The 25,492-nt window shown below is 39.9% G+C and overlaps 1 protein-coding gene across 1 annotated transcript in view; it reads left to right on the top strand.

The window, feature by feature from the left end:
• The first annotated feature begins 268 nt into the window (after nt 1-268).
• The window catches only part of atp6v1ba (ATPase, H+ transporting, lysosomal, V1 subunit B, member a), a 44,987-nt gene continuing 19,763 nt past the window's right edge, over nt 269-25,492 (top strand). The window contains exons 1-7 of the mRNA XM_035754206.2: nt 269-475; nt 19,269-19,324; nt 19,847-19,945; nt 20,026-20,119; nt 20,705-20,782; nt 22,034-22,173; nt 24,817-24,918. Of these exons, the coding sequence (XP_035610099.1) occupies nt 370-475; nt 19,269-19,324; nt 19,847-19,945; nt 20,026-20,119; nt 20,705-20,782; nt 22,034-22,173; nt 24,817-24,918 (675 nt within the window). The 5' untranslated portion in view covers nt 269-369. The remainder of the gene's footprint in view (nt 476-19,268; nt 19,325-19,846; nt 19,946-20,025; nt 20,120-20,704; nt 20,783-22,033; nt 22,174-24,816; nt 24,919-25,492) is intronic.

The raw sequence follows: 25,492 nt of genomic DNA, 5'->3' as shown, positions 1-25,492 counted from the left end.
CGGCGTACGCATCCAACTGAAGACCTTGTCTTCTTGCACACTCAAACATCCTTTCGTGACTAATTACCACAGCCACAAAGTCTAAAACCCCGTCTATTTATACAATTTATCTTCATAACATCTGGATTTTAAACCTGACGACAATGATAACCCTTATGCATAATCCTAACCTTAATTTAAGACAAATAAGACAATTTATTTCATACATTTTTGCTATAGACAATTTTGACTTTGTATTTGTAGTAACTAGTGGAAACCCAAACATCCGGATTCCAAAGTCATATGACTAGCCGCCAGCGCAGTGTCATTTAATAGCCTCGCAGCACACTGTAACGTAGCAGGTAACCAGTGAGTTTCTTTAATTTAACCATGGCAACATTGGTGGGAAACAGGACAATGGACATCAACGGACCTGCTGCGGCAAGAACGCACACACAGGCTGTGACCAGAAACTACATCTCACAACCAAGGCTGAGTACGTACCTAGCCAGAACAAATGTTGATTTTTCCATAGCTTGGTAACGTTAGCTAGAAAAAAACGTAGTGTCTGTGAAATATCCAATATAAAACTTGACTGACTATCACTGTAGGCGACATAAGTAAAATGCGAAAAGGAGTGAAATGACTAGCTCGCAAGTTAACTTTAGCTTATGGGCCCAATTGTTAGCATTAGCTCGTTAGCAAACCTGTACAGTACACGGAGCTGTTTTGCAAAAGTCTAAATGATATTTGCTTGTATGTTATATTTAATTCTGTAATCAGTTTAATAATAGTTACATGCATATGTTTAGAGCTACGTACTCTGTTGGACTAAATATAGCGTTGTGAACATTAGCTAGCTAGTTTAAGCAAGTTCAACTACCGTCAGCTGACTGAATAATCGTGAAACGGTAGCGAAATATATCGTGTCACGCATTCAACGGCTTTAGCTACTTTTTTTTTTTTTAATACACTGCAGCCTTCGATTTTGCTGCATTTCTTGGAAATTGTAGCTCGCTAATTGTATTGGGTTGTGGACTTGTGGTGTGGAAATGATTCATAGGAAGACATGAATAGTAACAGATGGGTTGATTATCCCACTCATGTGACGAAATCACGTGAGAGGCTGCAGGAGAGGATGTCTCATACATTCATTTTTCATCGATTAATTCCCTATCCTTGCCATAATTTGCATACATATTTTAAACATGTTTGACTGCCATTGCAAAGAGTAAAACTAATAGCCAGTCGATGTCCCCATTATAAAATATACATTTAAGGTTATTTCCTAGTGTGCAGTGCCTTTCATGTCCCCCTTATTTCATGTAAAATGTGGATTCTAAAAAGATTCAAATACAATTTCAGGTGTACTTTACCTTAACACAAAAATATGGATCTTGAAAGTGAATTTTATGCATTTTATGAACTTTTATTTGTTTTCATTGGCTGTAAGTGTTTTTTATCCACGTCCAAGGATGTTATTCATCAACGTCTACATGAAATAAAAGCCATCAAATAATACATTTAAAATCTCTCATCAAAACATTTTTTCATGAATATTGTATTTAACATGTTCTGAGTCCTGATATCACTTTCCACCCTTTTAGTTTGTATTAATTCTCCTTTTAAGAAAACAGCCCCTTTCCACAATGACATCACATTCAGGAAGTGTCATTGTTTGTTGAGAAACTGATGCTGTTTGTTTTATGTTTCATGATGCTAGTCTGTCTCTCATACATTTCCACCCTCTTAGGCTAAATTATAGAGAGAATTAATCAAATTCATTATGCCATCTTAATCTCAATCACCCACAGAGCTATGGATAATTTAGGCTCCACATTTCCACCTTGTTAGGTTCCACCATGTTAGGATTATGCAGTGACTGTATGCGACCTAACAGGGATTTAACTGCCTGAGTGAGCCAATATGTTTTTCTGAAAGTCAAACATGGCCCTTTTTCTGATAGAATACCAAAAAAGAGAAATATATAATTTTTCCCTCCCAGAAGTTGAGGTCCAAAAGGCACCTGGATTATAGGAATTAACTTGGCTCCCAATATGTAGCCTAGCCATCAGCAATTTGGAAAATTTGACTAACGTTAGCATTATCAACGTACTCAGATTAATAATAACAAATTATGACCAGTTTTACCAATTAAACTGAAGCTTGTAATGACTTTTGCTTGTCAGAACAAAATACCTGTCTGCATAGAATTTAGTGTTGCTAAATTTCTAACTAGCGTCCTTAGCTAATAGTCTCTCTTTGCAGCTCAGATTCATACATTTTAAGTAAAAACAATATATTTAAACACTGATGAAATGGGCCTTTGATGTATTCTTCAGCAGCGGCCAAAATAATGAATACAGGTTTATATGAAAGAGAACATGTAGAGAAATCATATCCCCATGTTATTATTTCAAGGAACAGTTAATAGAGTCACCATCCATCTGTGATATGCCACCATCTCGGAGGCCTTTTAACAGTGGTGTATTGGGAAGAGGGTGCCTTTCAGTCATCTTTTCTTCACCAGGGTGTGAAAATAGGCATGGCCAACATCCAGCTGTGGTTTGGAATAGTCTTTCTCTGATTCTGGCTAAAGGCAGGACTTTAGAACCATATTGTACTCTGAATTCAGCCTCTATCTGCTCTTGGTGACTTGTGGAAGGACATTAGGTGGCAGGGTAGCCTAGTGGTTAGTGTTGGACTAGTAACCGGAAGGTTGCAAGTTCAAACCCCCGAGCTGACAAATCTGTCGTTCTGCCCCTGAACAGGCAGTTAACCCACTGTTCATAGGCCATCATTGAAAATAAGAATTTGTTCTTAACTGACTTGCCTGCTTAAATAAAGGTAAAATAAATTAGATGTAGGCATATGGGCTTATATTGTATGTTTTGAGTGTGAACATAAAATGGTAGCCCACGGGCCTGCCTGTCAACATAACAAAGGAGTATACATCTATGTACATCTCTGTAAAGGACAAGACGCAGCATAATGAGCAAAACGAGTGACCTAAGTGACTGAGTGTTGTATGATTGTCGGTGATCGGCGCGCTGGATCCAGTATCTTAGAAACGGCCACCCTCCTGGGCTTTTCACACGCAGTGTCTAGAATTTACGAGAATGGTGCGAGGAACAAAAAACATCCATTCAGCGGCAGTCCTGTGAGTGAAAACAGCTCGTTGATAAGAGGTTGAAGGAGAATGGCAAGAATTTTGCCAGCTAACAGGAGGTCCAAAAACAGACAAATAATGGCGCAGAACGACATCTCGGAACGCACAACTCGTCAATCCTTGTCACGGAGGGCTATTGCATCAGATGACCACACCGGGTTCCATCAGGTGAAAACAAGAAGATGCGGCTCCAGTGGGCATGCGATCAGCAACACTGGATAATTGAGAAGTGGAAAAACATTGCCTGGAACATGACAGCGAGTTCAGTTTACTTGAGTGGCATGAGCAGTTCCCAGACCTCAATTCTATAGAGCATCTTTGGGATGAGATGGAACGGGCTGTTAGCAGCATGAATGTACCGGCGTCCAATCTGCATCAACTGCGTGATGCCATCGTGTCAGCATAGACCTACATCCCTGTGGAACTTTCTGACACTTTGTAGAATGTCACAAAGAATTCAGGCTGTTCTGAAGGCAAAGGGTCGTCTGACCCGGTACTAGATGGGTGTACCTAATAAACTGGCTAATGAGTGTACATGTAGGTTAGTTTATGATGGAAAGCGGCAATTGTTCATGATCCATTTTAAGTGGCACTTTCAGAGTGGGAAATGAACACCGTGTGCCATTCTTGTGATGTTGCTATTCATTGTAAATGTTTGTAGGCCTATGTAGCCAAATTGTATCTATTATTGTATGCTATCCATTTGTATTTTATATGTTCTAATTATATCTGTAAATTTACCAATGTTGTCAAGCCACACCCGGCCATGATTACAGACACCTGTGTGTCCTTTGACACTATATAAACTAGTGACCCGCAGTGTTTGTTATACCCTGATGAAGACCGCTTGTCTGCCAAAACGTTGGTCTTTAGGTTATTCAATCATTGCGTGTGGCTCCTTTGTCTTTTTAAGGGAAGGGAAACACCCGCCAAATGCAGGTAGATTTTGGCATTGGCAGGTAAGAATGTCCTTTTCACCAGTCACGCTGGCAGGTGGTCAAACAGAATTCGGGAACAGTTAAAACATTAAAAAAAATCCAAAGCCCAAATGTTCGGTGACCTGAAAGACCTACTAACTGTCCTTGTGCTTCTTGGCTAGTTGCATCGTTTTGTTCAAATGCTAGGTTGTTTTTCAATATTAGTTAGTTTTTCTACAACAGAGATTCCAGTCTCTGAAAGACACTGAAGTGCAACGGAAAAGGCCCTCCCCTTAAAGGGGCAGCTGAACATGTCTCTCCTGACTGACTCATATTTTTGTGAGTACATTGTGCTTGATTGACCATGGAACACTCCAAAAACCTTTTATTGATGAACTTTTAGTCATTTCTTAACATTAAAGCACAGAAATAATTTAATTATGCTCATAAATGTACCTATAAGCTTCAAGTAATAGCCCAGGCATTTATTTCCTTAAATCACTGAACAAAAGGTGCTTAGAAGACAGGCTTCCATTTGAGCCAGGTGTCTATTTCCTTAATGCACACACATTTTGCTCATTTTTATAGTTAATTGTTTAATTCCTGCATTCACTACCAGCATTTGAATGTCTTTATTTCCAGCACCGTGTGATCATTTACACACTGTCATATTTATTTTGTCTTAGTATGCCTCTATTAAAAATAAAGCTTTTTGCCAGTTAACTAGAAGTTCTCAGTGGCCAATTGTTTTTTTTACCAGTCATTACTGAAGTATTTAATATAAACCTTGTAAACATTCATGGTAACCTTGTAAGCAATTCATTTAGACCCAATGTTTATTTAATTAAAACTGCCGTTTATTTGCTGAAATGTGCCGTTGCCTTGCTATTAAAATGGACAGGCAGCTATTTGAGATTCAGAGTTTAATTTTAAGGTATTTGTGTGCTCCTAAATATCAACTTATGTACTCCTTGTAAAAAATGTCAGCATTAGAGCTGTGAACTAATAATAATAAATAAGCTGTATCACAGCATTTTGTTGCAGGGCAGGCACTTGATTCTTGATGTTCAGTTGTTTATCTGTTTTTGCTATTGTCTAAATGATATCTTAGCATATTGCTTAAGGTTTGGGTCACAAAAATGAAATTGAATTGAGCAATATACAACATTTACTTCTAACTAGTAAAATATATTTTATCTTAGAAACAAGCATGCTCATCCAGGACTTGTGATTTTTGGTGGCAAAAATATTTGGGCTCGTCAAATCTACCAGCCACTCCGATTTAGATTTTTTCCCCGTCTAACAACAGTGGCTGGTGGACTAAATCATAAAATGCCCAGGGTGGGACATTAACTTATCACAACGTTTTAGCCTTTGATGGTTTATACATTTCCTCATTGGAATCTTGCCCTCATTGACTATTGGGAAATTACTTACCATTTCTTACTACCATTTTTCATCCGTTTTCCAGTACCTGAAGCCTGCCTCACCCTTTGTTCACCCTAAACTTGTTTCTTGGAAAATTTGGTATCGCTTCCCCTAGCCTTGATTAACTGAAATACACCTCTTTGTATTTAAGACCACAAAATAAAGTAGGCAGGGAGGGAGTCTTACTTGAGGAGAGGACTATGATCACGACAACGAACTAGGCCTTAATTGATATTTCTGATCTAAATCAATTAAGAACCTTTCTTGAAGATGTATTTAAATATGTATGTTTCTTGTACCGACAGGTTTTCAGGACATATTTTAAGGTCTTACAACGTACACAATATTCCTGCTATAGAAAATAGCTGGAAATACATTTTCAATATGGGATTTTGACTAAACGTCTTCAGCCTAAAGACTAAAAAGATTCCATGTGCTGGTCCGACACTATATTTAGGTTACAATAATAAGCTCTGATTGATATTTACCGTAGCATAGGAAATACAGGTAACTCACAAAATAAAGGAAACACCACCATGCTTGTCTTAATTGCCAGAACAGCTTCAATGTGCATTGGCATAGATTTTACAAGTGGGTGGAACTCTATTGGAGGGATGTGACACCAGTCTTCCATGAGAAATTCCATCATTTGGTGTTTTGTTGATGGTGGTAGAAAATGCTCTCGCAGGCGCCAGTCCAGAATCGCCCGTAAGTGTTCAACCGGGTTGAGATCTGGTGACTGACACACACTTTTTAAACCCCATATGCTCCTTTGAGACCCCTCTTTCAAAGTCATGGAGATCTCTTCTTCCAGCGATGGTAGCCAAATAATGGGCAACTGGGCATTTTGATACATGACCCTTTAAATAATGATGGGGTGTTAATTGCTTAATTAACTCAGGAACCACACCTGTGTGGAAGAACCTGCTTTCAATATACTTTGTCCCTGATTTACTGAAGTGTTTCCTTTATTTTGGCAGTTACCTGTAGATGGTACCTCTCATTGCCTCTTTTGTCTATATCTCACTGATGTTCTTCACTGTCCCTCATATATTTACACCTCAAACATGTCCTATCCATAGAGCTAGCCAGGTGGTATTTTTCCTTGAGTATCAGAGGAAAGCAGGGACTAAAAGCCTCTTAGCAAACTGGAAGGAAATTACTTAATGGAGCGGAGGCCATCTGAAAGCTAAGGCGAAGATGCTGCTTTGCGTTATAACCCTATTTCCCTCCCATCCTACTTTTCAAATGTCTCCTCTAATGTAGGCATGCCAGATTGAACCATTTTTCATTCTCATCAAACATTATACTGAACAGCTGCCATTCAATGCGTGCTTATAGTCCGGGCAGCAATTTGAACAAATAATATTTTAGACAGCAGTTAAGCCTTCTCTCTGTTATTTTAGTAGTGCATGAGCTGGCACATGTTTTTCATAAGAAGGCGTCCTGTTTTTCTTTTTAACATTTTTGAAACTGGTATGAAAATAGTGACAAACACCATTTTCATGAATAATTTAAGATGGAATGCAATATGTTCAATGCCTACTATCATAGTAATGAGTTGGCATCCTTGCAGTATCATGTGTGCCATATATCCAACTTTATTGGGAGAGGTTGGTGGGTAGCCTATAACCTGTACTTTCAGAGACTTGGTTCAAAGAAACCATTTCCCTGGGGTAGCTATATGAATGCAACCTAGGCTATAGGATCACAATGTACCAAGTCTTTGCGGTATGTCAGTGAATCAACAGGCGTCTGAGCGAGGCAATGAAAATATTCTATGAAATGGAGGAGAAATAAACAGAGGTGTACAGCAAGTCTTTGACCTTAATTGTATAAAGGTCCTTTGTTGAAATTGACTTGAGACAAAGGTAATTAACCCAGTGGATGGCTTCCCATTGTTTTAGTTGGACACAGTCAGTGTTATAAAGACATTGCACAAGACAGACTATTTCTTTGTAATGATGTACTAGGCTAATGATAAAATCATTTTCATTTTCAAAACCCGTCCTAAACTTATTTCTTTGAACAATTCTATAGTGTTCATTACTTGTCTCTGCAATTATTTAAGCAACTAGCTTGTCAGAGAAATAAATACTTTCTGTGGATGTTTGTCTTGACATGAAAGAAAATGAACGTGCCATATTTATTTTTGCATTTGTATGAGGAGAAATCAATCCGAGTTGAGACATTTCCTCAGCTTGGTGTTTTTCACATTTCTTTACATGCCTTCCTTAGACTGTAGTGAGCCTTATGGAGAAGTGAGAGGCCAGTTTATTTTCCATGTCAAATCTCCTCTGTTGCTCCATTTGATCACTTCCTCCATGATCAGAATAGTGATTTCCCCTTTTCAGATACTGTATGTTGTAAGTGGCTACCCTTTTAAATTACCCAGTGAATTTGTTAGAATTGAAAGTACTATAATCTACTTAGCAAATATTCAGTGCATTTCATGACTGAAATGGAATTGAATTCAACCTTCCTTTGCTCCTGCTGACAATGAGGGACCCAAACTGAGCCATCTCTAGACAGGTTAGGCTACCAAGAGAATGGCGAAATGCTTCTCGCCCCTGCAAATGGCTCTAAACTGTTGCTGTTGCATCCTTGTTTCAATCTGTTATAACTGCACCACCTTTGCAGATGGGCTCTGGGGTTAACCAGCTGCCTCTCTGTATAGGTGTCCCCCGTCAGTATGCTCCCCACCAGCAAAACTACCCCACAGATTAGTGTTCCCACCCTGCTAGCCAATTCTCCCCTGGTCCGAGTCTGATTTACATGCTTCCCAATCAATGCAGTCAGGTGGGGAGTCCTTTTTCCATATTGGGGCCATCTACCTGCAAGGTTAAAAGCATGCCCATTTGATGGGGTTGTCATCACTACGAGGAGCATTGTGAGAAGAGCTGTATGTTAGAAACAGTGGTGAGTAGGAGGCACTGGCAAATTGGACAGCATCCCCATTTATTTTGTCATACTAATTGATACCTGTCTTTTAATCATGTGTATGCTTACCTTTATGATCACTGTCAACAGACATGCATTTCTTCCCCCCCTCTATACATACGACATTCTATTTGGTTTTAAATTTGGCTTCTCAGAAATGTGACACTTTAAAAAAATATATTTGTGTGTGTGTGAGTTTCTGCCATTTCAACAAATAGTTTACAAAGTCTGTAACACACCAATGCCTGTACGCAGGCTTTTATAGCCTTAACAGTGTTTTCAGGAAGCAGGCTGATTAGGCTATTCAATTCCATATTCATCAAAAAATAATTCAGCTGTCCTTGTGCCATAGAATATACACTATCATTCAGAAGTTTGTGGTCACTTAGAAATGTCCTTGTTTTTGAAAGAAAAGCAAAGAAAATTGTCCATTTAAAATAACATCAAATTGATCAGAAATACAGTGCAGACATTGTTAATGTTGTAAATGACTATTGTAGCTGGAAACGGCAGATTTTTAATGGAATATCTACATAGGCGTACAGATGCCCATTATCAGCAACCATCACTCCAGTGTTCCAATGGCACATTGTGTTACCTAAACCCTTTTGGATTTCTAATTGATCATTAGAAAACCCGTTTGCAATTATGTTAGCACAGCTGAAAACTTGTTCTGATTAAAGAAGCAATAAAACGGGTATTCTTTAGACTAGTATCTGGAGCATCAGCATTTGTGGGTTCGATTACAGGCTCAAAATGTCCAGAAACAAATAACTTTCTTCTGAAACTCGTCAGTCTATTCTTGTTCTGAGACATGAAGTCTATTCCATGCGAGAAATTGCCAAGAAACTGCAGATCTTGTACAATTCTGTGTAGGACTCCCTTCACAGAACAGCGCAAACTGTCTCTAACCAGAATAGAAAGAGGAGTGGGAGGCCCTGGTGCACAAGTGAGCAAGAGGACAAGTACATTAGTGTCTAGTTTGAGAAACCGACACCTCACAAGTCCTCAAATGGCAACTTCATTAAATACTACCCGGTCTCAACGTCAACAGTGAAGAGGCGACTCCGGGATGCTGGTCTTCTAGGCAGAGTTCCTCTGTCCAGTGTCTGTGTTATTTTGCCCATCTTAATCTTTTCTTTTTATTGGCCAGTCTGAGATGGATTTTTCTTTGCAACTCTGCCTAGAAGGCAGGAATATGGAATATCCTTAATTTCTCAGAACAAGAATAGACAGAGGAGTTTCAGAAGAAAGTTATGTTTATGGCCATTTTGAGCCAAATGCTGGTGATCCAGATACTCAACTAGTCTATAGAAGGACCGTTTTATTGCTTCTTTAATCCGGACTGCAGTTTTCAGCTGTGCTAACATAATTGCAAAAGGGTTTTCTAATGATCAATTAGAAAACTCTTTTGGATTAGATAACACAACGTGCCATTGGAGTGATGGTTGCTGATAATGGGCCTCTGTACGCTTATGTAGGTATTCCATTAAAAATCAGCCGTTTCCAGCTACAATAGTCATTTACAACATGTTAACAATGTCTACACTGTATTTCTGATCAATTTGATGTTATTTTAATGGACAAAATTAGCTTTTCTTTCAACAAGGACATTTCTAAGAGACCCAACTTTTGAACGGTAGTGTTTTTTTATAAATTGGTTTCCATTTGTGATCTCTCTTACACTGGTTTTTAGAAGCAATTGAGTTTTTTCCTGAAGGTTGTTTTAATTCAGTTTGGCATTGCCCGTCTTATTTTGTTTTGCGCTGCGGTAGAAATAGGCTTATTTTCTACCACCAGCCTGAAGGTTTGAATTGTTAAACAATTAGGCCAACATCTTGTCAAAAAGGCACCATTAAAAACAGTTAGCTTAATGAGGATAGTTAAGGTATTTTGACATCGGTATGTTAATGCCCGTCTACTAATCTTTGGAACTGTCATATTTGAACACCGCCATCATGATCCTTGTATGATCCTTGTATAACTTATTCACCCCGACGATCCAGAGAACCAGCAGTATTCTGTTCTACCTGATAACTAATTGAATCCATCTGGTGCCCCAGGTTTAAAGTAGCTGTTTCCAGATTTCTATGAAATATGATCTATAATGAATTACTATCGTTTTCCTTCTGAATGTATTTTTATCAAGTACAGTTGAAGTGATAAGTGTACATATACCTTAGCTAAACACAGTTATACAGTTATAATTATTATTATATTATTATACTCAGTTTTTCACAATTCCTGACATTTAATCCTAAAAAAATATCCCTGTTTTAGGTCAGTTAGGATCACCACTTTATTTTAAGAATTTGAAATGTCAGAATAATAGTAGAGTGATTTATTTCACCTTTTATTTCTTTCATCACTCAATTCGTATTTGGTAGCATTGCCTTTAAATGGTTTAACTTGGGTCAAAGGTTTCGGGTAAACTTCCACAAGCTTCCCACAGTAAGTTGGGTGAATTTTGTCCCATTCCTTCTGACAGAGCTGGTGTAACAGAGTCAGGTTTGTAGACCTCCTTGTTCGCACACGCTTTTTCAGTTCTGACCACACATTTTCTATGGGATTGAGGTCAGGGCTTTCCTTAAGCCATTTTGCCACAACTTTGGAAGTATGCTTGGGGTCATTGTCCTTTTGGAAGACCCATTTACGACCAAGCTTTAACTGATGTCTTGATGTTGCTTCAATATATCCACATCATTTTCCTTCCTCATGATGCCATCTATTATGTGAAGTGCACCAGTCCCTCCTGCAGCAAAGCACCCCCACAACATGATGCTGCCCTGTGCTTCACAGTTGGGATGATGTTCTTCGACTTGCAAGCCTCCCCCTTTTTCCTCCAAACATAACGATGGTCATTATGGCCAAACAGTTCTATTTTTGTTTCTTCAGACCAGAGGACATTTCTCCAAAAAGTACAATCTTTGTCCCCATGTGCAGTTGCAAACCGTAGTCTGGCAGTTTTATGGCAGTTTTGAAGCAGTGGCTTTTCCCTTGCTGAGCAGCCTTTCAGGTTATGTCTATAGGACTAGTTTTACTGTGGATATAGATACTTTTGCACCTGTTTCCTCCAGCATCGTCACAAGGTCCTTTGCTGTTGTTCTGGGATTGATTTGCACGTTTCACACGAAAGTACGTTCCTCTCTAGGCGGTATGACGGCTGCGTGGTCCCATGGTGTTTATACTTGCGTACTTTTGTTTGTACAGATGAATGTGGTACTTTCAGGCGTTTTGAAACTGCTCCCAAGGATGAACCAGACTTGTTTTCTGAGGTCTTTGCTGATTTATTTATATTCCCATAATGTTATGCAATAATACACTGAGTTTGAAGGTAGGCCTTGAAATACATCCAAAGGTACACCTCCAATTGACCCAAATGATGCCAATTAGCCTATCAGAAGCTTCTAAAGCAATGACCTCATTTTCTGGAATTTTCCAAGCTGTTTAAAGGCACAGTCAACTTAGTGCATGTAAACTTCTGACCCACTGGAATTGTGATGCAGTGAATTATAAGTGAATTATAAGTTAAATAATCTGTCTGTAAACAATTGTTGGAAAAATGAGTTGTCATGCACAAAGTAGATGTCCTAACCAACTTGCCAAAACTATAGTTTGTTAACAAGACATTTGTGGAGTGGTTGAAAACGAGTTTTAGTGACTCCAACCTAAGTGTATGTAAACTTCCGACTTCAACTGTGTTAAAAATCAGTATTCTGTATTTTTTGAATGGTGTGGGTGTACCCAACAACAAAATGGTGTGGGCATAGCTGTCAATAAAAAAATATTAATGACAAGTAAATAGCTGGTTTGCTAGCTCAGCCAATGAAACATCCTGGCCAAAAACATAACGTCATCCTCTGAGGAAATGGCAAGGATTATTGAAATGGTCTGTTTGAGAGGGTTTTAAATTTTTTGTGTGTTATTTTTGTATGTTTAAAAAAATATGCTTTGGCCACACAAGTATAGAACGAGTCAATAACATTATTTGGATACAGTGCCTTGCGAAAGTATTCGGCCCCCTTGAACTTTGCGACCTTTTGCCACATTTCAGGCTTCAAACATAAAGATATAAAACTGTATTTTTTTGTGAAGAATCAACAAGTGGGACACAATCATGAAGTGGAACGACAATAAGGCATGAACCCGGTGACTATCGGTGGATAACTCTGGGCTGTTCTTAGGCCCAAGGTAGGAGTTACCACACGATAATCCCGGGGTCGAGGGCCTTTATGGCTTTTATAATATGGTTGCCAACGTGTATAAAAAAAAGAAAGGAATACCATTTAAAAAAATTATAATAATTTAATTCCACCAGATGTAGTCTAGGCAAAAACCAATTAGTTCTGAAGTTGCAAACCAAACAAGCTGGTCTATAATTCTATTTTCAAGTTTTGACTCAGTCGGTCATTCTATTCATTCCACGTTGCTATGCTAAACAAATCATTGGCATGTAACTAGCTAGCAGAGGTTCAATGATGACTAGAGACAACTTCAATAAATCATTATTTTATAAATTATGTCTAAATGGTCAACAATGAGCTGATTGTCGACTAAATAATATAGTTCTGGAGGATAGCTAGGCTAACATTACTTCACCTTTGTCAGCCAACTAAACCTAACACACTCGCATCAAGCAGCTGACAAAGCAGCAAATTGTGCTTTTTAGTTTGTTTTACCAATTCTTTGCATTAAGGAACATCCCTACCCTAAACCTTTTACCCAGGGCTTGCATTAATGTAGAAATATGCAAAAAAGAAAAGAGAACGCATAAACGCACATCTAAAATGCTTCTTATTGTAATTTCTGCTAGCCTCAGACTAATTTTGTGCTTGAGTTGCACTTCTCCTCCACTCGGATCAGAATTCACAAAGGGTATTTCTATCAGCAGACAGCGCTCTGACTGATGTGTAGCTACTTTTCTCTGGTTATATGCATGATTAACTTAATGCAAAACATTAGGAAATGTATCTGGTTACATTCTTTCTATGAAAAACATTACAAATATGATCGCCATAGTTTTTGTAAATAAGACCTTGCTTTTTAATTGTAAGCACGAATGTATGTATGTGTGTGTGTGTGTGTGTGTGTGTGTGTGTGTGTGTGTATAATTATTTAAGGGGAACTATAGATACATGCCCATGATCACTCTATTGAAGCAAAAACAAGACTGACTTTCAATATACATTCAGGTGAAATGGTTTAAACTGCAGATTTCTGAACTGTAATGCAACCCTTGCCTTACCTACCATTACCTAACCCTTACTCAGCCCTAACACTAATCGTTTTAAATTTCAACTTCAATGGGGTGACGTCAGAGTTGGGACATCCCATGGAACCAGTTTAGACTTAATTTCTTTGGGTGGAGTGGGTTTGTTGGCTAGTTGGATGTTTTAGTATGTGGAGGTTCCCTGGTTTCAGGCTTGAGCCAATTAGCATTCCCATCTCCTGGCAGCCTGTGAGAAGCCATGCTTGTGGTCGGGTAGAATGTGTGATTGTGAGCCGCACATCACTGTTACCACTGCTTTGTACCATTTATTCAGCATTCAAATGATGATGCACCCCATCTCCATCCCAGCACCCCCCCAGATCCCCCCTCTTTCAGCAGGGAAATTGAATTGTGTTGGAATGCTCTGTGCCTCTTTTCTCTGGTACTTGAATGGGCCCTTTAGTATTTCACACCAAGGTGTTCTTCAGGGTGCGAGGTCAGGCTACCAAAACAGCTTCTAGTGGCGGATTAGGACCAATTAACATCTTTGTACACAAAGGGCTCTGGCAGCTGAACAGGCCGGAGGGTGACCCACACTGCCGTTGCATGCCAAGCCAGGGGACCGCTGCACTTGAGCTCAAGTAGCAAAAGAGAGGTGGAGAAAGTTTTTCAAACCTAATGGGAAATGTTGCTACTTCACACCATATGAATGTATAGCCCATTGATTAATCGTTATCTTGTGTAATAAGTGGCCTACTATATATTTTTTTTGTAGTGTGCAACTGTCCCAGAGGATGCCTTTGAATTGTTTTTCATAAGTTCTGGTGGGCCTTGTCTAAACCATAATTGCAACAATACGTTTTATTTGTTTTGTTAGAAGGACTTTTTGGGGGGTATTTTAGGAGGGCACCAGCCACCAGATGCTGCAAGAATAATTTTCTTTCTCACAATAAATGTGTAGATGAAGTCTCTGCAAATAGGCCCATCTTGAAATTGCCCTTACGTTCCCATTTGTTTTCATATATTTTCCATTAGAGCTTTGTGGACTTGTGAAAAGATTTGAAGAGGTTCATGTACAATTATACAGCTGCAATTTTCTTGCATCATAATTATAACCCTTCAGTAAATAGCCATATGAATCTCCTTTTTAGACATATGGACAATTTGTAGGGTAAGTGTAGTTATTAACTCCATAATGGGTCTAAACATGACCAGCCAATGTACATTCTGCAATTTGTCTGAGGGGGAAAAAGGGGTGGGAAAAAAATTGTACTGAAGGGGATATCCAAGATTTGTTTGAGGCGAAAGTATAATCCTGTCAGTCATGAGGTTAATCTTTTATTTGGTGCAGCCATGATTGGAAAGACTGAGCTTGTGGGCCAATAGAAGTGACATTTTTGCTGGCCTGCACTACACACATTGTTGGGATATTTGCAGTGCTTCTGCATATTTCTGCATTCCTATTATTGTATTTTTTAGTTTTGGGAACCATTTTGAGTGGAAACTAGAGGGCTTTAGGCTATGAAAAAGAGTCCTCAGAGAGGAAGTTGAATTTTGCCAGATTTTTAGATGCGAGGTCAAAAGGTTTAAGTATAAGGTTTTTCATTTAAGGATATGCCTAAATCATGATTATCGCCACCGCATGCTTATTTAATTCATATAGGCCTACTTGCAGATTTAGCAGTGACACGTTATGAAATAGAGAGAACCAGGATTCATAGCTAATTAGGGGATCATTTCATTAAGTGTTGAGGCAATCGTGGGCTAGCACTGAGGCTTAGCACTGTGTTAATTAATGCTAGATGACTCATTAGCCTACATCCAAGGCCGGTGCCATAGGGTAGAGGGAGGCAAAACAGGGAATCAATCAGTGACTTTGTAATTGCCTTTTTATGGGTAGGCTCTGTCTCTAGCTATCTGGTTCAGATGAGGTGCTGCAGAATTGTGTTGTGGATTTTAGAATCTAAAATGGTCTATTTTCGACTCTACAAATGTCTTTATTCGTAGTGCAGGGGGTTGATAGTCAGAGCAGAGGCAGTTTATTTGGGGAATGAAGGGCAACAAAAAAAACCCTCTGTTGTGGTGGTTCTTTTTATCACACTTGAGCGCGCCATCTGTCTCTCTCACTCTTTCTCGCCCCCCTCTCTCTTACGCTGGGTAATAGGGGTTGAAATGCAGGTGTGTGTGTGCGTGCGTGTGTGTGAGAAATGGCTATAGCGCATTGACAGGCTATTTGTTGGCCGCTGCCTAATTAGTGGCATAGTGGATGCACCCCGCCAGGCTTTAGTGCTCAGTGTTAGAACCAGTCTGCTCTAATTTCCTTGTAGCTTTGATATTGACCAAGAGATTGACGGTCCACACAAAAAAAAGAAACGAGGGCATGATGGAAGACCTGGTGGAAAGAATGCGCCCCCCTCCCATACGGCCTTCTCCTCGCCTTCACATGCTACAGATGTGCGAGGAGAAGCAGGCGGAGGCGAACGTTTTTACATACACTGACAAATTGGCTCCAATGTCAGCAGAGCTAATGTTTTCCCAAAGAAAGTAAGAGGACAAAGTTTGGACCACATTCATGCTCTTCTGTTTGTCTCTACTTGGGCATTTTAATGACAGCCTCCAGGCTCGCCTCCACCTATTCATCCACCTGTATATTTCCCATGACACTGACAGCTTGGGCTCCTCAATACAAAATGTGGTTAGTTAACCCTATCAGTCCCGAGACCCCAGCAAAAATCTGCTTTTCATTTATCTGACTTTAATTTATCTGCATGTCCAGCCCTTATATTGAGCCTCACAATGAAGTGTTTTACCATTTTTATTTTCAGGACAACCAGGGCAACGAGTAGAACACAAACCAATTTGACATAAATAGGTGCATTCATGAGTTTTATTGACAACTGTCCATAATAATAATAATGTCAGCTAAAGCGAAAGCTTTATTTAAATGTATATGAATGCTGTAGGTACAGAAAGTCTTTGCTCAGTGGGATAACCAAATAGTCAGTGACAACTGTTTGGAGTTTGACCACAACTGTTTGTTTATTACAGTAATACAGACACTATGACCTACGATTTCCTATTGTCTTCTAAGTAGAAGAACCGCTTACCTTCTAACCTGTCTTGTGTCGCTTGTAACTGTCCATATATGTGCGTGTTTGTGAGGGTGTCAACTTTTTAATAGTTTGTAGCTCAAACCATTCGGACTCTACAGACATTTTAGTAAAAAGGCCGGGATCCACCCTTGTCTCAAACATCACTCTAGCTCAGCCCCCGTTAATCACGTTGACTAATGGTTGGTATCTACGGATGCAGATGAACACGCAATGTTTAAAAGTGCTTAGAAGCTCCATAATATCGACAGAAACATGGCAAACGTTGTTTATATAATCAATCCTCAAGGTGTTTTTCAAATATCTATTCGATAATATATCCACCGGGACAATTGGTTTTTCAGTAGGACCGATTGTAATAATGGCTACCTCTGTATTTTACACAAGAATCACTCTGGGAGCCATCGGGTGACCAGTTGCGCAATGTAGCCACTTACGGGTATTCTTCAACATAAATGCGTAAAACTACGTCACAATGCTGTAGACACCTTGGGGAATACGGAGAAATAGTAATCTGGTTGATGGCTCATTCACTGCTCAATAGGGACTCATTGGAATGCAGAGCTTTCAAAATATGAGTCACTTCCAGATTGGATTTTTCTCAGGCTTTCTCCTGCAATATCAGTTCTGTTATACTCACAGACAATATTTTTACAGTTTTGGAAACTTTTGAGTTTTCTATCCTAAGCTGTCAATTATATGCATATTCTAGCATCTTGTCCTGACAAAATATCCTGTTTACTACGGGAACGTTATTTTTCCAAAAAGGAAAATACTGCCCCCTAGTCACAAAAGGATAAAACATGCTTGATCGCCTAGTTTTTGCCTTGTTTTGTGATAATTTTGATGGGGTGTGCGTTTTGGTATTTTGGAAGCAGGAAATGGGCCCATGCACCCATGCTGTAGTAGGAAGTCGGTTTGGGAGGGCTTTGAGCACTGTGGTTGTGTAGAGCTCCTGGCCCTTAGAACACTAACCGCCTCAGGGAGGGATGTGGCCCCTAATATGTGTATTTATTGGGGTTTAGGGTGCTGAATCACAAGAGTGCTGTATCCTTGATCTACCTAAAGCTGATTTAATTTATTTTTTATTTTTAAGTAATTCATAATTAGGCTAATTGCACAGACAAAAGCTGGTTGGAGCCAAAAATCCTAACAAGTTTGCAAAAGTGGAGACACTGGGGTGAATGTGAGTACAGGGAATGAATTAATGAATGGAATGTGCTACGTTGTAATTATACGAAATTCACTAATTCCCATAACAATCACCTTTGCATGTCTGTCCTATTGTTTAAGAAATTGTAGACTTTGGTCTAAGTAAATACAATTTTACCCTTGTGTTCAAAGTACCTATATTTCATGTATTTTCCTTTCCATTTGCCTGGCCTTGACATTTGGCCATGAAATGCATGAAAGCCATTTAAATCCCTTTACGAAAGGTCACTTTGTAATTACTAACATGGGTATCCTTAAAAAACACTAGCCTACTTATTACCATATGATTGTTGGCTTTCATGCAAAAAAAGCCATGCCCCTTTCTTAACCTCCGTCACTATTGCTTTTAACATTTTGGTTCAAAGGTGTCGCATCTCTTGTCCACCAGACCCAAGAGTGGGCTTAATGTTAGACATGTTCCCCCCTATACTGAAGGTCATGGTTTTGATCTACTTGCAAGCAAAACAATTTTGCCTATATAGCTAGGTTTCCATCCAATTAGAGACAGATTTTCATGTGACTATTCGAAATGTGAATTAAGAAAATATTACATTTTCCCACCAGTGCTGTGTTTCCACCAAACTGATTTGTTGTGGTTAAAAATCAGTGCGTGATAACAGCGCACACACAATGTACTTTTTCGCTGAAGTTTTCTTGTACCCAATCAAAGTTCAATGCATTTCCACTGTATTTTCAACTCTACCTGATTTAGTTTTGTCACAAACTGTTGCGTTAAATAGCAAATGTACCTACTCTGGCATGTGCTCTGGCCATCAGCTTGCAGATGCTGTGCTGGAAGGCTAGTCTACATGAGATTTTTATGCATAAGAGCGAGAATATTTGTCAAACGACAGTCAAGTATCGAACATGTCACCAGAATAAGACCTTGACATTTATTTGATCGGTGCATCAAGCTCATCACTGTCCACTTTCACGTTGTGAAGTTCATTATAATTTATTTAATCTGTAGCCTAATAAACTGCATGATTTCCCCAGTGGGTGGACCACACACCATATCATCGTGACTTCAAATTTACTTCGATGTGATGGTTATTATATCTATATTTGCGCATAAAGGAGTTTAAACTGACATTTCTCGCATAATCACATTTTAGACACAAAGATCCCACCATGTCAAATAAACAAATGATCTGTCTGCATATAAAGTTGTACCGAAACTTCCTGTTTCCATCACAGCTGTTGTGATTTTTTTTATATCTCCATACGGTACGACTTGCATAAAAACTGTGGATTAAAACGTGGTTCGCGACGCAAAACAAATGGACTGTTCTTCTCTATTTCAGCTTATTCTACTGTGTCTGGAGTGAATGGCCCCCTGGTGATTCTGGATAATGTGAAGGTGACTGAGGAAGTAATATTACTTCTCTATTAATCTCTCGTGGACAGATGCACGTAACATACCTGGTAATGTCTGTCAACAGGCTGTGGCATGTGACTGATGATGAGGAACTGTGTTCCGGTATGCAGATTAGTCCAAATGATCAGTGATGAACAATCACGATATCTCAATGCTCACATCATTTGAATTTCGGAAGGATAGAGAAAACATTTGGCCCATAGACTTGCCTGAAACTTGCAGAGAGTTTCCGTTAAAGGGGAGGGGGGAGACTTTGCAAATTGCGTTTATCTTCCCTTTAACGTCGCCACCCCCCCAGAACTTAATCGAGCATCTGATGCATTTATGCCAGATTTTTGGGGTGGGTTTCCGAGATTACTGCTCTATAATCATTTGTGTTCTGGCTTGTGTATTGGTATTCTTATTCTCTGCAGGGATAGCCTTTGACGGCTGTGTATGTTTCATGTTTTGAAAGACCGTAAGAAACATGTTTGTTAAATTATGTTTTTCCATCTTATGTGGCAGTTTCCCAGGTATGCTGAGATTGTACATCTGACTTTACCTGATGGCACCAGGAGGAGTGGCCAGGTGCTGGAGGTGATTGGCACCAAGGCTGTCGTACAGGTGAGCCCCACCCCGCACACACACAAACGCGTGTACCCACCACAAACAACTGAACGTTCCTGTTTGATTGTCATTTTCAGGTGTTTGAGGGGACATCTGGTATTGATGCCAAGAAGACTGCCTGTGAGTTCACCGGTGACATCCTGCGCACACCTGTGTCTGAGGACATGCTGGGTAAGATGAGCCCTCCAACAAGCTGAGTGGCATCCCGTGGGTGCTAGGCAGGAGAAAGCATGAAATCCACTACTGATTAAGACTTAATTAGGCTGCTCTGTCTGTTTTCATCAATCTGTATAACTGTTTCCTCCTCCCCCTTTCTCACACAAAGAAGAACATACCCTGTAATCTTTACTCTCTTAGTGTGCTTAATACAATTGTTCTGCTCCATTTTTACCTTCCCTCTGTTAATTCCTCAATTTGAGTCCTGCATTGAGTCTTCCCCACACGTGACTTAGGGGAACAAAAACATAGATTTTATTCAAAGGCTTGTATGACCTTTTGTAAATATCAAACCACATCATTGGGACTCAAGGTCGGGTGTATTTGAATAGTAGAGCGAACCATTTGTTGCTAGAGTATTCTGAGTAATGGGCCTAAAATGAATGAAAATGTTAGATACAGTACCTCTACTATTGGCTGACACCTGAAATAACTACTCATATTTATTAAGGAATTAGAGGCAGAGAGAATTATGTTGATGGCAGTTCATGTACTATGAAATGAAACCAATAGAGAATGTCTTATGCTTTTTCATTTCAGGACGTGTTTTCAATGGCTCAGGCAAGCCCATTGACCGTGGCCCCACTGTGCTGGCTGAAGACTACCTGGATATCATGGGTAGGACGGAGCTATAGTTCACTTCATTCCCCAAGTGAAAAATATTCCTTGATAACATTGTCTGTGGTGAAATTAAATTGACCCTGACATGATTAAAAAAAAAAAAAATAGAACCATGGTACCGTGGTGATAATCATAATATACTGAGCTCACAACGGATAAGCTTCCATCTCTACTCTGCTAGTGGACCTAGATGAAGCTATATTTTAGCTTGTATAGTGTGATTTAAGTCTTTAGATGTATCGCACTGCCACAAGGCCAAACTCTGTCTCTTATATTGACTGTTGATCCCATCCCGAGTCCCTTTTCACGTGTAGGGTGCCATCGTGTAGGCATGGCATCCCAATGAATAGATGACCTGAAGAGTGTCATGAGTCTGCCATCTTAAAGGCAACAATGTGTTTGACCCTGACTTACGTTCTGACCTTTTTTCTTCCGACCATGTATTGATGTGAAACCTTTTGGGGATTTCCTACATCTCCCACACGTGTACTTCTTTCATTTTATTTTCTAAACCCTATTTTGCTTGTGTGCAACTACACATAGTTTAAATAGCTGAATTGAAACTATTATGAGGCCAACTCTACCATTTTATATCTATTACAGTGCCCTCCACTAGTATTGGCACCCGTGGTTGGATCTTCCAGCAGGACAATGAGCCAAAGCAAACCTCAATCAACACAAAAATGGTTCACTGACCACAGAATCAAGGTTTTGCCATGGCCATCCCAGTCCTTTGACCTAAACCCTGTAGAAACCTGGGATGAGTTGAAGAGGAGAGCACATATTCTTGGGTCTTTCCGATAGTGATGGATGACTATGGGAACTTGGCCTGTGTGTCATCTCATATTTATACCCCAGTGAAACAGGAAGTCATGGCTTACCACTTAAGTGTTCCTAATCACTCAGGTGAACTTAAATGTAAAATAGGAATGGGAATATACTGCAGTTAGATTTTACTCATAAGAATTTCTTGGGTGTGCCAATAGTTGTGGCACAAGTTTTAGAGAAAAGTATTTATTTCAATCATTTTACTTCAATTAAATGTTTGATTTTTGTGAATATTTTGAGTGAAAGACCAGGAATATAAACGGTAAAGGCATTTTTCACAGCCCGTATTGCTCATAATTATCAAGGGTGCCAATATTAATGGAGGGCACTGTATATTACTTCTACCTGGCCAATACCTGGGATGGAAGTGGCTTACCCTCTGGTTTGTGTTTCTGAACCTCTGCTTGTGACCTGTCCCAGGCCAACCCATCAACCCTCAGTGCCGTATCTACCCTGAGGAGATGATCCAGACTGGTATTTCTGCCATCGATGGGATGAACAGCATTGCTCGAGGTCAGAAGATCCCCATCTTTTCTGCCGCTGGCCTCCCCCACAACGAGGTACGATGGAGACTCTATCTCTGACAAGGCTTGGCCACACAAAAAAATATGCTATATGTGCCTTAAGCTTGCAATTTTATAACCTCAGTTAATAGCATGGGAGAGGACTTTCAAACACTAACTGAACAATTTGATCTGTAACATGAGGCAGTTTATTCTGTTGGACACCTCAGCAATTTGCATTATCGCAGCCAGGGGATTCTAATTTAGTGTCATCCGTTTTGGTTTGTAGTAATCTATTCTTCTGTGCTTTATTTTTTTCTGTCAAACACCCCGTGTGGAGTGTGCCTGCACTTAAGTGTGCAAGTGAATGCATGCATGTATGTGTGCGCGTGTGTTTAAATTATTAGTGCTAATGGCCTGAGAAGATTTTATTGTTTTGGCCCTGTGGTGCAGAAACGGTGAAGTGGGTCAGGAGGACATCTCAAAAATCCACTTTGACATTTTACTGCCTGTGGAGGGCATTTTCTTATTTCACACAGAGCCTTGCCTCACCCTGTCTCCATCTCCACACATAGGACTCCAGAATGCCAAACACATTTAATAATTTTACTGCCTTCATATTGGACTACTTGGAGTCAATTGAGAGCATAGGTCTTGTGTCCTGTGTGGCTCAGCTGGTAGAGCATGGTGCTTGCAGTGCCAAGAGGTGTAGGTTTGATTCCTGCTGAGGCCAGTCATACATAAAAATGTATGCACTGCTTAATGGCATGCATGTCGTTTTCTCACAATCATGTGCCTGTCACATTTGATAGTCTGTGTATCAGACACACTGTTAACTAGGTGCTTGTTCTCCATTTAATTTTAGGCTTATATTATAAACAGCTTATTTAGGCAATGGTATGAACACATTAAACCTACTAAAGAGAAACCTGAAGGTGGCATAATACCATATTCTAAGGCACTACTTAAAAATATTTAGAATATGTCAGATTTAGTTTTAAGTTGATGTTATCGTGTCATGAAAGCGTGACTCAGAGCCATGCCTCTGTGTCAGTGTGTTAGTTATCGGCACATGGCAGCCATCTGGACTTCCTAATCTGTCTAAAAATACCCCCCCCAGAGTTCTTCTGGTGCCTTGAAGTATTTAATTAGGATATGAACAAATGAGAGTTGAAACGATTTGCTTATCTGATTTATTGGAATAGTTATCTTATTGTGGTGACAGTTAGCCTACTTTGGGTGAACTCAAATTAATAGGACATTTAGCAACTCCTAGAGGACAGTGGAAGTTGATAAATGCTTATTTATTGTTAAAACGAATGTATTTTAGCCTTCATCAGGGTTTTACCTTTGACTGAACCCGAAAAGAGAGGAATGAAAAAGATCTGTTGCTCATTGCCAGCTTGACTTTTTTCCCCATCTAACTCAATCTTGTGACTTATTGCATGACATAGGGGCAAGGTGCTGGGCAGTATCAAGGAAGTCCAAATCTTTCTCCATTCCAACATGTTCTTATAACAAGCCTCGTTTGGTGTTAGTTTGATCATTCTCTACTAACCTCTCCACTAAATCTCAGGGACAAGATGAGAAATATCAGTGTTAAAGGACTATTGCACATTTGATTTGGAAATGAGATGAATAGTTTTGATAGTTCATATTGTCATATCAGACAGTGGCCATGGTTTTCCATGACTGAAGGGAGGCTATTTTCTAAGGCCTCTGAGAGAGAGCTGATGCCCCCTGGTTGAACTGGGAAACGAATTAAACCAATAAGACAATGATGGCGAGAGGGGATTAGGCGATCGTGTGAAGGGCACTGATTAATATAGGATCGGTAGCCCAGCCATGAGGCCCTTAACGCTTGAGGTGGTTGTCCTCTCACCAGCCATCACAGTCTGCAAACAGCCTCATTATGACCTTCAGGCCAGACAATGGAGGCCCAACACTTGAGTTTTTTTCTGTGTTCACAGAAAGCTGTGTTGTTGGTCAGGGCGGACTGCCAAACTGAAACATGCGCGATCAGATTCTGGCGGAGGGGGAGCCTCAGTCAAATGCATAGAATCCCACTGAAGCAACAGGATGACACCGATTTTGGGTGGTGTGTGTACATTAAAAAATATATATATATTTTTAAAAAATCTGTTCCCTTGATTAGCAAATGTTTTGAATGGGAATAAAATAATGATCCTCCAATCGGGAAGTGCATGATCAAAAGAGGGCAGTTGGATAGAGGGCCCACTGTAGTGTCCCACTGTACTAAAAACAGTGAACAGGGTACGCCTTGTCTGACTAATGATGCTGGTCGACTTCTCGCGTCACTGGAATGTTTTAAAGCGCTTCTCGTTTCATTAAACAGATGTCATGGGGTCATTTTTGCCATGGTTCTCTATGGGCCAGGTGTCTCAGCTCAGGGTGCAGTGAGAGGTCATCCCGGATCAACAGGTGGCAACCATTAAATTAAGCGTGAAATTTCTCCCCTCTCGATTCCTAATCACAGAGTTGTTCTTCAACTATGCACACCCAAACACCCCACAAACATGCATACTCATGTGCACACACACAAACACACACACCGCTCCTGTAGCAAGCTGGACGGGGCACTCGCTGACGTCCAGTCATTTGTAATAGACTGGCTGTTTTATCAATGTGAATGTTTCAAGATGTCATCATTTTTAATCCTGTGTATGTTTTGATTCTCAGATTGCTGCCCAGATTTGTCGTCAGGCTGGCCTGGTGAAGAAATCCAAGGATGTGATGGACTACAGCGATGATAACTTTGCCATTGTCTTTGCTGCCATGGGGGTGAGTTGATATTTCTCTCTTTATCTGATCTGTTTTTTCCTCTAGTGTTAGGCTAATCCCTCCTCTTAACCCCACCGTGACAATCCCCCTCTCCTCTTCTCGCTCTCATTCACCAGGTGACTTAGCGTTTGAGTCCCCTGTTACTTCTGCTCCTCTGAGCAGATTCTGGCCATGCCGGTTATTATTAAGCAGTCTTGAACACATTTAGCTAGCCAGTATCAAATTCTCTCCAGTTCAGCTGCTCTGTGCTTGACTATTTAACACTGTGTGGGGAGTCTTCTGTGACCTGTGGCAGAGATGTTAGTGACCCCCACCTCTGCTCCTCTGGCCCCCCTTATCCTCTCCCTGCTGATGGCTAATTCACACAGAGGGCTTTGTAACATAAGCACTAACTCTCTGAAAGGGTAGTGGAAATGCAATGCGTACTGGCAGATGGGTATGAAAAGGGATTAAGACATTCTAAATCGTATGTACTCTTTGAGAAGAAGATTCCAATTTAGGAAAAGGACACAGTGTAAAGAACAGTGTATTAAGCCTCTTTAACAACAGATTTATTTATTTATTTAACCTTTAT

Source organism: Oncorhynchus keta, chromosome 36 (genome assembly GCF_023373465.1).
Source record: "Oncorhynchus keta strain PuntledgeMale-10-30-2019 chromosome 36, Oket_V2, whole genome shotgun sequence".
Taxonomy (NCBI): domain Eukaryota; kingdom Metazoa; phylum Chordata; class Actinopteri; order Salmoniformes; family Salmonidae; genus Oncorhynchus; species Oncorhynchus keta.
This window is presented reverse-complemented; position numbering and strand designations above follow the sequence as displayed.